This window comes from Protopterus annectens, chromosome 3.part1 (assembly GCF_019279795.1).
Source record: "Protopterus annectens isolate FY-2018-M chromosome 3.part1, PAN1.0, whole genome shotgun sequence".
Lineage (NCBI taxonomy): Eukaryota > Metazoa > Chordata > Ceratodontiformes > Protopteridae > Protopterus > Protopterus annectens.
In genome coordinates this window covers 1,059,408,723-1,059,422,633 of record NC_056732.1, presented here as the reverse complement: position 1 = coordinate 1,059,422,633, position 13,911 = coordinate 1,059,408,723, and the positions used below count along the sequence as shown (strand labels likewise).

General features: G+C 41.5%; 1 protein-coding gene across 1 annotated transcript in view; it reads right to left on the bottom strand.

The window, feature by feature from the left end:
* ZFAT (zinc finger and AT-hook domain containing) overlaps window positions 1–13,911 on the bottom strand; it is a 1,471,085-nt gene that overhangs the window by 1,081,000 nt on the left and 376,174 nt on the right. Inside the window, exon 5 of the mRNA XM_044067201.1 lies at window positions 6,693–6,870. Coding sequence (XP_043923136.1) covers window positions 6,693–6,870 — 178 coding nt within the window. The remainder of the gene's footprint in view (window positions 1–6,692; window positions 6,871–13,911) is intronic.

Here is a 13,911-nt window from a genome sequence, read left to right as displayed (position 1 = left end):
AAAAGGAGGCAAACAGATCTACTTGAAGCATTTCCCTCATCTGGACTAGATCCTGGAGCACCATTGCCTTGAGCTTCCACTCATGTGGGTCTGCTCAGGATCTGCTTAATCTGTTTGTCACAACATTCTGCTCTGATGGGATGTAAGAAGACTGAAGAGTTAGAAAATACTAAGAAGCCAGCTCCCAGGCCATCATTGCCAAGTGGCACAGAGGGTAAGATCTCATACCACCCTGTTTGCTGAGATACCACACATCTGCGCTGTTATACTACCTGGAGGGGGCTCAGAGTTCATAGGAGATGAAAAACCTTCAAGGTGTGAATCACCACCACCTTCTCCTTGATTCTGATGCACTTCTGTGCATCCTTGGGACTCAAGTAACTTGCACTTGCTTCCACATTGACTCAGCTCCCTATGCGAAGTCAGACAAAACTTTCTGAATAGACTGTACTGGAATTGGAGGGGAGAACAGAAGTTCTGGATTGACACTCAGCTGTTCTCTCCCCCACTGTAACTCTCATCTGATGAAAGGAACAATGGCACCTGGGTTTTCAGGGAATGAAGGTGCTGTGTCCAACAATTTTGAACACACCACTGGAGCTTTCTCATGTAAAGATGAGCTAATGGCATCATGAGAAACATGGATGCCAACAATCCAAGAATTTTTAGGAATTCTCAAGCAATGGTGACATTTGTGTTTGAGAATTCCAAAAACACTGTTTGGAAAGAAAGGATCTTGTCCTTTACCTTTTCTTACATCGGAGTCAATAAGACATCCTAGAAAGACAAATCTTTTGAGGGGGTCAGGCATGACTTCCACCAATTCAACTTGAACCTTAGGAGAGATTAAGGCCAAAACCTTCTCTAACAATTCTAAACATTTGAACACAGACCCTGTACAGATTAGCAAGTCATTCAAGTATGGAAACATATAGATGCCTAAACTCTGACAGTGGGCCATTACCGGGGCAAGGTGTTTTGTAAATACTTGAGGAGCAGTGGATAGCCCAAAGGGCAATAAATAAACCTCCAAAAATGAAGAATAATGGGGATATAATGATAGGCATCCTTTATGTTAAAGGTCACCATGAAGCAGTAGCCCAGAAGAAGAGGAAGCACCGTCTGTAGGGTGAGCATTTTGAACTTGGGAATGTGGATGAAGGTATTCAGAAAGGACAACTCTAATACTGGTCTCTATGTATTTTCTTTTTTGGAAACCAGGAAAATTCTGGAATGAAACCCCTCACATTCTCTTTGAAGTAGATACTGGTTCTATAACCCCCAAGTCCAGGATATGCTGAAGAATATGAGGGAATAACAAAGATTGGCCCAGTGGTTGCGAAGGAACTTCTCTGAACAGAGGAGGATGGTCTTTCCACAGCCATCAGTAACCCTTGCTGACTATGTTGAGAATCCATTTGTTGTAAACAACTGATGGCCACTTCACCTTGTTGAGAGATAACTTGGGAGATTCAGCACCTGGAAGGAGATATGAAACAGATGGGTGCCTTGTCCTGGCATAGTCATATGCTATGAAGGGGTGAGTCCTTTCTGGAAAAGGGACTCCTCTTGTTGAACTTGGTGGTGCTGTCATCCTGCTGCTTCCTTTTTGTACCTTGGCTCTTGTTAGGCTGGGACTTCTGTTTAAAAAAGGAAAATTTCGGAATAGGAAACATTTTTGACACATCCTGCATCAATTTACCTCTGTCATCCCAGTGTTTAAGGATCTGATTAGTTGCAGTACCAAACACACAATCAGGCTCAATGGGGCATTCAAAGGACCATCTTATAAGTCATCAGAAAAATTTTGACCATGCAACCATGCATACCTCCTCATCCCCACTGACAAAGCTGCATTTCTAGAAATAGTGCAACCATGCATAGCTCCTCATCCCCACTGACAAAGCTGCATTTCTAGAAATAGTGTCAACCCCTTTGTAATATATTCTTCAAAGTATGTTTTGACAGCTGGGAACCATTGGAAACAATATATTTGACAAAAACCTTTTCCTCAACCAGCAACAGTGCAGCAAACTCTACTAAACTATTCGCGCTTCTCAAAACAAACTTCCACATAAAATACTGATAGTTAAATATGTTAAATACTGTTATATACTGTACTATACTATATTGCACCAACTTCTTCCCCTAAGATTCCAGCCACTTGCCTAGCTTATCTAGAGGAACTGAATTAGTAGAAATCACAGACTTTTTATTGCAAATGGTAGCTGGAGGAACAGAAACCAGGTCTACAGATAGAGGACCCTGAAAACCCAGCAGGGTGAAGGAAACCCTAAATTTCCAAAACACTGTTTTAGGGAGAACCTCAGTAAGGAAAGGACAACTATAGACTTTCTTAAAAACATCCTATAAGGCCAGGATCACCGGGGGGAAGGGCTGAATGACAGAAGCCTCACATCCTCCAAAAGATCAAAGACCCTGACAAACTCAAGTGCAAGTCCAATTAAATACATACCTAAATCTAGTCATCATTAGGGGAAAAATTAAAATGCCTGTTTGGGTTCCTGTATTTGCTCATCATCAGATGAAACTGATTGATCTAATTCAGACATGTCCAAACTCTCAGACACATGATCTCCATCAAAATCAGGATCCAAAGTACAAAAAAATGAAGGGGGAAATACTGGAGTTGCTATTAACCCAGGAACTGCTTAAACAATGGACACAGCCATTGCAACCATCTCTGGTGGGAAACCTGGAACAGACTGTTGCTCAACCAGTGGTGTTTTCTCCTCCTCACTTTTCATCATTTACTATAGTAGAAAGAGAATCCCTGGAGGGAATCTTACCAATCCTAACAATGGATTCTGTACCCCTGACTTCCCCTACAACTAAAGTATTTGGCTCTCCTGTACCCAAACCAGGCAGTGGTACAGCCCCAGAGGGTGTGTCTGACCCTTGTGTCACGAACAGTTGTGGTACCAACACCACACCAGAGGATCTAGAAATGAAAGAAGGCGAGGGTTCCAATAGCCTGCTCTTGGCTAAGGCTACTGTGGAGTCACAAGCCTTAGACTAATGCATATTTTTTGTAGGTGCAGACAGAGTAGATGGCTAAGGCTACTGTGGAGTCACAAGCCTTAGGCTAAGGCATATTTTTTGTAGGTGAAGACAGAGTAGATGGGGGGGGGGGTGGACAGTTTCAGAGTCCTTATAGACAGGGTGCAAAAAAACTAGCCAGGTCAGTAAAAAACACAGGTAAAACTGCACTCACAGTAAATACAGGGACATCAATACCTATATTCTCCCTTAAAATAGCAATTTAAAGACTATTTAAACAGTGAAACAAACAAAACACTGTACTGAAGAAACAGACAGCAATTCAGTACTTAAACTAAGCACCAATGTAGATCACCAAAACCTCCCAATAAACTGCCAGTTTCAGTCCCACATATGTAAAAACAGTGTAGTTTAAAATAAGGAATTCAATATGATGATGTAATGAAAAATTTAGTCAGAAAACAAAATGGCAACAAAATCGCAATTTGAACAAATCACTTAAAATCTCATTAAATACCTTAATTCACCTGTTTACACAAATATATACCGAAAAAACTGTGAAAATAGCAGGTTTTCCTTTCATAAAAATTCAAAATAATGTTTTAAATCAATGGAAATAACAGCCGCCATTTACATGTGACTATGGCAACACGAGGTGAGAAAACAGTTAGCAGAAACAGCCACAGTACAGCAAAAACTGTCCAGCCTTTCAAGAATACAATAAATCAGAGTTCAGCTTACTCCAGATGGGAAATTCCTCCAGTAACAATACTGCTAAGGTGCACTTTTTTAACTTCTTAAAGATATATACACACACATTCTATCTACTATAAAAAGAAATAGAAAAGACAGAGAGAGGACTAAAATAACTAAAAGTGCTTCTTATCTGAGTTGCAATGAACAAAAAAGGCCGAAGTTAGTTTTCTCAGAGATCCAGACCAGTGCCACTAGAAAAACCTGAAGGGTTGCTGTCTGTGGTTGTGAAGTACCATTCTGCTCTCAGAGCTGATTGGTTCTTCACATCCACAGACATGCTGAGGGAGGAGTTTGAAGCTCTAACAGACTGTCGGAGAGAGGAAAGTACGGCACTACAACCCAAATGCCATTAAGACTGTGTGTTTGTTGAACATTTTGGTTTCCTTGCTAATTTCCTCAAGTAAAGTCAAAGTTCCTCTTGCTTATTTTCTGTATCATTACCTGCAGCCCTCTCTATTGACAAAATCTCATTTCTGCCTTCCTACCATAACTTGTTTTTTAGAATACTTTCTGTTATGTTATGAATATAAAGTAACCCACCCATATTCAAGTTCTGGAATCATACATGTGGTCTCAAACAAGGATACATTACATTATCACTCATCTTGTTTATCAAAGCTATCCAAAAATCTTGAAGATGTTGCATTACAACCTGAAAGGTAACCACATAAAATATTTTGTACTGTTACTACTATTTCCTTAAGGATTTGCACTCCCAAATCTAAGCTTCTCATTTTCTCTCATACTTTTTTCTTGTTTCATCATAATCCTTTTGCTCTTTAATTTATAAACGTCTGCTTGAGTTACATACAAGAGCCTCAGCTGCAGATTTAAAGTACCCCTTCAAACCAGGTAAGCCTCAGTCACCTTGTTCAATGGAGGGGATCAACTTATCCCACCACTTAACTTTTGTCATTTTCCCTTTCTACATAGATTTTAATTGTTTATTTCTACTCACAACTTCTAAAAGCATTTTCACTGCTTGCATCTTTCCATCTATACCAATAATCAAGAGCTTACAATTTCTTAATTTTTGTTTTATCTTCGGATTAGTCTCTTCCAACATACCTTTAGCTGGCAAAACAGAATCCTTCTTCCAACATACCTTTAGCTGCCACAACAGAATCCTTTTAAATCCATACAACTAAATACTTCATCTTATCATAATGGAATACTGCAAAATCAATTCACAACAAGCAAGATGGCCCATCTCTCCAGCACAGAGATTTTGTCATTAACTATGACCGAGATGACCTTGCTTCAACCGGCTAGTAAGATGTTAAAAAAGGGGGCTTAGCACAGATTACAGAACGAATCTGAACCAGCTTGCCCATCATGGTGGAGGGCCTTGACAGAGTCCTACAGCAGGAAAGAGACCATTACCCAAGGAATCTCGGGTGGACTTGGTAGTATTGTAAGCAATGTCTCATGGTTTCCGGACAACAGATAGGGTGTTAAGAATCCAAAGATCTCTTAATCCAGTGGGGTTATTGCTATGATCTCCACCTCCCACTTTCTTCCCCATGTGTTCTCAGAAGTTAGGTTAGGGAGAAAAGAATGGATCTAGACAAGGGCCTTGATGATCATGGGGGAAAGAATAACCAAAAAATAAAACAGATGGCATCCATAGATAATAAAATGGATGCAGCAGGGCCTGTAGGAACCATGTCAGCTAAGGCTAATGAGCATCCACTCTCCTTGGTGGAAGAAGAATTGTGCTGACACTCCTGCCCTGAGTTCATACCCATCTACTTGACAGTCTACTTCTAAAATACTAGTGGAGCATTAGGCTATGCCAGAAAGAGGGAGAGGTCACAGAATCCTGTGTCTGTTTCCCAAGAAGGTGTGGGGGGAAATTCCGAAGATCAACTTAATTCCGAACACCATCTTCATGTCAATTTGCAGACAAGGAAAGAGACATCTCACCACACAACAATGACTCTATTGGCAAAGACTTGGAGGCCACTGTGGAATCTACTAGTTTCAAAGCAGTGCCATATCTGGGCTCAGGCATAGACTGTGACTCTCTGGCCTTCTACTTTTTGAACTCAAGTTCGTTAGACAAGCCATCTGGATTGCGCTTTTCTTGGGCCACCACTACTGCTTTCAAAGGTGGATCAAAGACTTCCAGAACTCAAACAACATGCTCACAAGTATTCCACCTATTGCCACTTCATGAATATCAAGTCTGTCATGTAGCCCTCCACCTTCTTTTCTGCCTTAGAAGTCCAATTTAATTTAACCAACTTTGTTTGCTACAAACAAAATATACAGTAGGAATCTAAACACTGTGCATTCATCAGTGTCCCAGATACTAATCCAAGACATTGCTTGTTTGATGTAAACTGCTCGAGTGAAACCATTCTGTCAGTGGTCTTAAATGTTCACATCTCCAGGAGTACCACTGCTGTCAGTGCATAGGTCACAAAAAGTTTTTATTCCAGATGCTGCAGTGCTGAAGGCTTTCCTTTTTTTCTCCAACATGCAGTAACTTCAGGGCAGGTTAAATGAAGTAAAGGGCTGTAGGACCAATGCCCAAGACATGGACCGCCCACCCCCAAGTGAAATATATTTGTGAACTTTGGTAACATCTTTGAATTAACTGTAGACATCACTACCTTCTGTCCAGGTTGGGTTCAGTATAGTATTTAAAGAACAACTCTACATGCTATGTCTGTACAAAAATACAGTACAGCATTCCATGCAGTGATTAATTTAAAAATAATATTAAAGAACATGAAAATAAGATGGCACCACTCAGCTACAGGACTGCAAAAAAGTTATCCAAAGATTAAATCAATGTTTTACATTGTCTCACGTTTAAAATAAAACAATAAAGATGATGTCTTCTTTAAGCTCCAGCAATATATGGTCTTACACGGTATAACTGATGGGTCCTCTTCAAGTGGCCTTACCTGCTTGACTTCATTGGTTGCTCAAATGGTGCTTGCTGAATGGCATACTCATGGTACCCCTTGTGAATAGCTGCATCTTGCTCAACTGTTGCAGGTTCTGCTGCATCTGCTGCTGTTGTTGCTGCTGCTGGTTCATCCTCTTGTGGAACTGCCTCAACTGGTGTGATTACTGTAGCTCCTTAAAAGCAACAGCACTCAGTCAGCTTAAAATACTAATAGCAGAAAACATAGTCACAATTAGTTTAACTAAATTATCTATATGATATTCACCCATCATCCTTTGCCCCTTTATATATTTTATAAAACCTTTTTTCTGTATTTTTCAGATTATCAGAGGCAATCAACGCTAGTGGGTAAAGTGTACTGAAGGAAAATGACACATCTCAAGGCTAAAGCCAGGGGATGATCTTAGTTGTGCAGCACCAGCTCTTCATCCAGAAATCTATTTTCAAAACTGCTCATCATGGTGACGGTCGTGGTGGCAGCACGCAGAACAGGAAAAAGCAGACTTCCCTATCTCAAACAACAGGATCCATTTCTTCCTTGGGGATACCAAGGTGCTCTGAGAAGAGTTGACAGATAACTCTTCAGCATATCCTGGGGCATTCTCCAAACTGGTCATGCCTTCTACACCTTCCACTGAAGGCAGTCAGATGATGTCCTTACTAGATGCCAAAACAACCTCAACTGTCTCTTCTCAATGCTGAGGAACAGTGGCTCTATTCCAAGAGCATCCCAGACTGCCAACCTCCTCAGTCACAGACAGTGAGCTCAGTAACCCTGCAAAGGAGCCTCACTTCTGGAACTACTATCCATTATCCAATCCTTTCAGACACTATTGAAAGTTTATGGCCACAGGTAATGCTGGGAATAAAGACTATCTGATAAACTGAAAGATGTGTCCTAGGACTCAGCATCTGCTTTACTACAAAATGCAAGGATATCTCTGCTGGATTAGTAAATTGTTATGGTGCTAACCAGTTTTCAAAGAGGGAAAGTTTCTGCCTTGGTGCTGGAAATGAGACTCCATCCAGTCAAGTCTTGATCCAGGTGCAGAAAACAGATTCCATCCTAGCATAAAAAAGTGGAGTAATCCTGTCAAGTCTCTGATTCAGGTGCAGCAATACAGATTCCTAGCATGAAAAAGTGGATCAACTCTTTGCCCTTGCATACACATAATGGAGGGGTTACTGGAGTTTGGCTTATTTGTGTTTCGTGGACCTGGAGAAGGCATATGACCAGTTACCCTAGAATGTCTTACTGAAGGTGCTACACCAATACGTTTTGTGGATCTGGAGAAGACATATGACTGGTTTCCTAGGAATGTCTTCTGGGAAGTGCTACAATGGCATATTGTGGTGTTATCACGTGGCTCTATTCTTGTTCCCCTCCTCATTAACCTTCTAACAAACACCCTCCACACATCAGGCCTCCCTAACACAGTGTGCAGATGACTCTACATTCATCTGCACACCTGACAACATGGTGCACCTCCAAAAATTTACTCAGGAAGCTTTAATAGCCACTGAAGCTTGGCTTTGTAACTCACAACTCATGCTCAATCCTAAAAAGAACTACTACTTTTTCCCCAAATTCCTCTCTCAAGAAAAAAAAAAGTAAAATTTAAAGTCCTCTCTCTTGATAATATGACCACTGAAGTCACTACTCACAGCAAATTATTAGATATGACAGTAGATGGTAATCTTAGATTTGACCTGCACGTACAAAACTGTATAACAAAAAATCAAAAACTAGGAATGCTTTACAGAGCCAAAAACCTTCTCACCAATGCAACTAAAACTAAACATGCAATTACATATCTCCTCCCCACAGTCCTTTATGGTGCTCCCACCCTTATTAACCTTCAGGCATTACAAAAATCAAAATCTGAACAATGCTAAAACAAAGTTGATAAATTTGCAGCAAATGCCCCTTTCAGAACCCACCAATGTATAGCACTAAAAAGCCTAAATTGATTAGAACTACTCCATCAGCTAACATTTACACAGCACCCATCTGCTTGTCCAGCACTAAATAACATTCTACACAACTATGTTCAGTCTGTCATTACAATCCAATGATCAAAAACTCCTATCTGGCCACAGTCCTATCAAATCTGCTGGGCATTGTCTATACTTGTACCATGTTGCTGAGGCCTGGAACTCCTTACCTGTATCCATCAGGTCAATATCCTCCCTCCCGTCCTTCACTGCCATTCTGAAAGCCTTCCTAGCCAAAAGCTGGCTCTGTTCTTGTTCAACACCAGGATAAACTATATCCCTAAATGTGAACAAATACCTATTCATACCTTATATCTCCTTATGCTCCTTCTTCACTCACTTCCTTACTTCTATCAGTTTCTCTTCCCTGGCGTTCTCTCTAAATATACCACAAGCCTGCTTTTCTCTTACTTCATACTGCATTTCCAGTTTGTGCTGTACTAACTTACCTTTAATTTCTCTATAAATTGGCTAAAATGTATCTAAATATTAAAATACTGTTATATAAATTGTATCTATTCTTAACCAATGTTTTCATATTACATGCAATTTGGTATATTTTACTTAAAAGTGTAGATTTTTTTTTGCATTATTTTAAAGAATGTAAAATTGTTGTTCTTAAAATGTTTTGTAATACTTTGGAGTTTTCCTCCCCGGGCTTCCACTGAAAATGGGCTCCTACCCTGTTGGACTTTCCCGGTAATCAAATGTCAAATAATATGAGATTTTAGGGCTATTCAGGCATTATAACTGGGCAGCCATAGTTTTGCCCACATTGACTATATTAAGTCAAATAGTTCATTGTCTACTGACTTTCCATTTTTTTACTCCCCCAGGACCTTGTCTGGAAGTTCCACTACATGCACCCTATCAGCACATTTGTTTCAGGGGATGGGATCCAAGCACTCATAGGCTACGCGGCAGCCATACAGCTCAATCATTTCTCCCTAGGAATTCTGATTGCCCCCATCATTCCAGGGTGAGAATCAGGAGGTATACAGCATGCCAGCTTCCTGGTTCTGTGGGAACAGCATACCCTATAGTCTTCCTGTGCTTGTCTGAACCTCTGAGAAGTATATGCCAAATAGGAGGGGTCCTACGACTGAGCCCTGGGGAACACCACTTGTAACAGGTTTAGAGTAATACCTAGCTCCCCCAACTCTCACCATGTGGGTTCTGTCCGTGAGCCAAATGGCAACCCATCTTGTGACATAGGGGTTTATGTTAAGGCTGGTGAGCTTGTCTATAATACCAGAATGGGGAATGGTGTCAACGGCCTTTGTGAGGTCTAGGTAGGCTGTGTAGACCACCTTTCCCTCGTCTATAGCCTTGGTAACTGTTTCAAAGAAGTCCACCCGGTTTAGGAGGCATGATCTGCCCTTAACAAAGCCGAACTGGGTAGGGTCCAGTGTTTGGAGTTTCCCAATGTCTCTGTTAATGCGTTCCATGATGATGCGCTCCATAGCCTTGCAGACCAAGCTAGTCAGGCTTATAGGATGATAGTTCCCGGGGTATGTTGCAGCTCCAACTTTGTGGAGCAGAATAACTGTTGCTGTGCACCACTCTACGGGTAAGTAGCCTGTGGAGAGGCTGAGTTTGAACAGTGTGTTTAGTTGAGGGGTTAGTTCATCTTTGAGTTCATGTAGGACACAGCCTGGGACACCGTCCAGTCCCATTGATGCTGTGTTTTTGGCTTTGGAGAAGGCTATTTTAACCTGAGTGTCTGTGATTTCAGGGGCTCTACATTCATCTGGCATGGTTATGGGCCCTTTTGGGAGTGAGAGGGGGGTGAAGTTTGCACTGAACCACTAAACCTGTCTGCCAGGATGTTGGCAATATCGGTTGGTTCAGTGTATTTTGTGCCATTCTGCACCAACTTCGAGCAGATCTGAGCATTGCCACTTAGATTCCTGACATAGCTAAAGAATGCCTTGTGGTTATCTTTGGAGTCCTTGGCAAGTTTTCTTTCAAAGCTCGCCTTGGAAGATTTTATGAAGGATCATAGTTTCTTGCTGATACTGATCAGGGATGTCTTCCCTTCTTGGGATTTTACTCTTTTCTGTACTAGTTTCCTCCTTCTATTGTATAGCTTGTTTATGGCAGGGGTCCACCAGACTGGTTTACTTTTCTTGGAGGAGTGAGTCTTGCCTTTGCTTCGGATAGCACGATCCATGCATTCTTGTAGGTGCCCATAGAATGCATTAGTAAAGGAATTTGCAGCTTGGACAGCGTTATCCTTTAACATGGGGGCTTTGAAACTTTCCACCTCCATCTTAAGTAACGTGAAGTTTGCTTTTGAAAAGTTTTTCACAGTGGTTTCCTTGTCCGGGGGTGGGGGCGGAATGTGGATATCCAAAGTGATTTGTTTATGGTCAGACCTCCGGTGTGGAATACCAGTCGCCCATGTTGGTGATGACCAAGTCCGATATGTTTTCACCTCTGGTGGGAGTGTTGACCAGTTGTTCCAGGGCGTTTGAGTTTATAAATTCTAGGAAATTTTGGGCAAGGGAGTTAGTACTTGAGTAGTTCTCCCAGTTAATGTTTGGGTAGTTGAAATCACCCAATATTAGGGTGTTTGGTAGGACCTTTATATTATCCAGTGTTTCCAGAAATGCAGAATGGTGGTCCTGGGACATGGTGGGTGATCTGTAGCAAGCTATAATTTGAATTGCAGTTTTGCCCGTTGTTAGTTCCACATGGATAATCTCTGAAGCATCGTGCTGTGCCACTAACCTGGAGGTGTGGTTATCTTTGATGAACATGGATACTCCACCACCTTTTGTATTTCGGTCCGGGTTCTGTGGTCAAAATGTATGGTATATTAGTTGTAGCCCAATAGTGCTGGGATGCTCTCTGGAGCCTTAAACCAGGTTTCTGTTGCTGCACATATATTAATTTTTTTCCTTACTGAGGAGTGCCTCGAGTGCGTGCATTTTGAGGTTTAGACTAGAGTAGTATTACTCTCAGTTTTTTGTTACTTGTGCTATTTAAGGTGGTGGGTTTGTCTTTTGAGCCTTGCCTAAAAAAGGCACTATGGGGGTGGCAAGAGCCTTGGCCAGTATTCGAAAGCCTAAGGTAACAGGTGTAAACCATCTCTAGCGAAGCAGTTTGGCTTGTCGAGCATGTCATCCCAGGCAGAGATACACTGGATCCCCTTTGAATGACACCAGAAACTTAGCCAATCGTTGAAATTGATAATTTTTTCTTTATACCATGGTATCATTCTTGGTGAGGGCAGGATGCTACTCAGGGTCATGGTCATACCGGCCTGGGCTACGTGATCAGAGAGCTCTTCCATGTCTCTTTTCATGTAGTCCAGGGAGGTACGGCTCAGGTCATTCACACCAACATGGACAATGACAGAGTCGTATTTGTACTTGTTCTGGAGTGACCTGAGTGCTTGTGTTATACGGCAGATCCTGCCACCCGAAAACCATCTAACAGTAACCTTCTCCTTATTCAGCCTAGTGAGTAGGACGTCAGTGTGCCTGACTAATGAGTCACCTATTACTAGTATGTTGGGTATGTTATTTTGCTTTGAGAGCTGTGACTGCGTGGCACACTGGTTTTGTGAAGTATGTGTTTCATGGTTTGTGTTGGGGGGGGGTGAAGGTTGCTTGGATGTCTGATTTGGAGGGCTCTGTTGCTTTTGCAGATTTTTATTTAGAGCATTTGAGTATGTTTTTGTGCATTTACGTGTTTTTTTTTTTCCGGTGCTGGTTTAATGGGTCTATGTGAGACTGGTGGTGTGATGCCAGTATTTCCCTTCTCCTCTTGACTGTCTGATCCAGTCTTAGGTTGAGAGAGCTTAGCCTCCAGTTTGGCTGTATAATTGCATCTCTCGCATGTATTAGTGTTTGGTGGTAGGAGGAGAGGGTTGAGGGTTGTCTGTGTACATGAGGCAGTTGTAACATTGCCTCAAAATGCCCAGATTCACCAGTTGGACTGGAGAGTACACCTGAAACTGCCCTTTGGACATGCCTGGATAGGTACAGTGAACTGTTTTACTGAATGGCTGGTAAGGTCGAACAGAGAGCCTTGTCCTTCTGTAGTGCTAGGGTTTATAAGTGCTTGCTATGTGTTTTGAGCAAGTGCTGGGCTGAGAAATTAATGGCTTGAGTGCTTAAGTTGAACGTTTGTCTAGTTCCACGGGAAAAATTGAAGAGGAGACTTTGTGGAGCCGGGAATAGTTATACCCTAGCTAACCGGCGCTGCCCGGTCCGCAAAACTGGGCAAATGCAGTTTTTACAGCAGGGAAATGAAAGAGATAGAAATTAGCCCAGTGGCCAATAAACTACTACTTTCTGGACTGAAACCACTCCTCCAGGGAAAGATAGGCTGCTCAAAGCTCCCCTCTCTCACAGGTGAATAGAGAAACTTCCTTCAATCCAAGTAAGGTATGGGCAAACACAGAGATTTGTAACACAGCCCTGAATTCAGCACTAGCCTGAAAACTAGACTATACTAGCTTAGAAAGGCGGGAAACAAGTATATATATTTTTTTTCAGAAAATAAAGCAGATACAAAAAAAACCACTTTAAATGCGCATAAAAATATGCTTATTGTTATATATCTCAGTTCAGAGTTGAAGTCAATGCCCCTAGTAATAAAGTAGGAAGAAACACAAATACAGTAAATGCAGATGAATAAAGTGCAAAATTTATATATATATATATATATATATATATATATATATAAAACAATAGAAAATGAACAATCTGATTTAAACAAGTTACCCAATTAACCAGAAAAAAACTCAAAACTGAGCCCTGTTCCAGAGGTCTTCAATCAGACAAGTTCTAACTGCACACTCCCACTACTAGGGTGCAGGGGAACCTTGTCAAAAAAAGATGGCCTGGATCAGTGCTCAAGTTATGCAAACAAAGCTAGACTCAGCAGGCCTGAATCTGGTCCTATGCTACAGCAACAAGGCACACCAATTTGAGAAAGAAACAATTTGAATAAGCAGGCACAATAAGCCTGTGACCAGAAATTCCCAGCTCAGAAGGCAGAATCCGGCCTCTCCTCCCATAAGAGTGCAGACCACAAACATTCTTAATGTAGAATATTTGGCCTGAAGCCCAAGTGCTTAAACCAGAACTGATACACTTTTAGAATAGCAGACAATGAGCTTTCAATCAGCAATTTCCAGCTTAGAAGGATGTAAGCTACCTGTCCTGCCACAACAGTGCAGACCACAAACCTTCTTAATGTAAAAC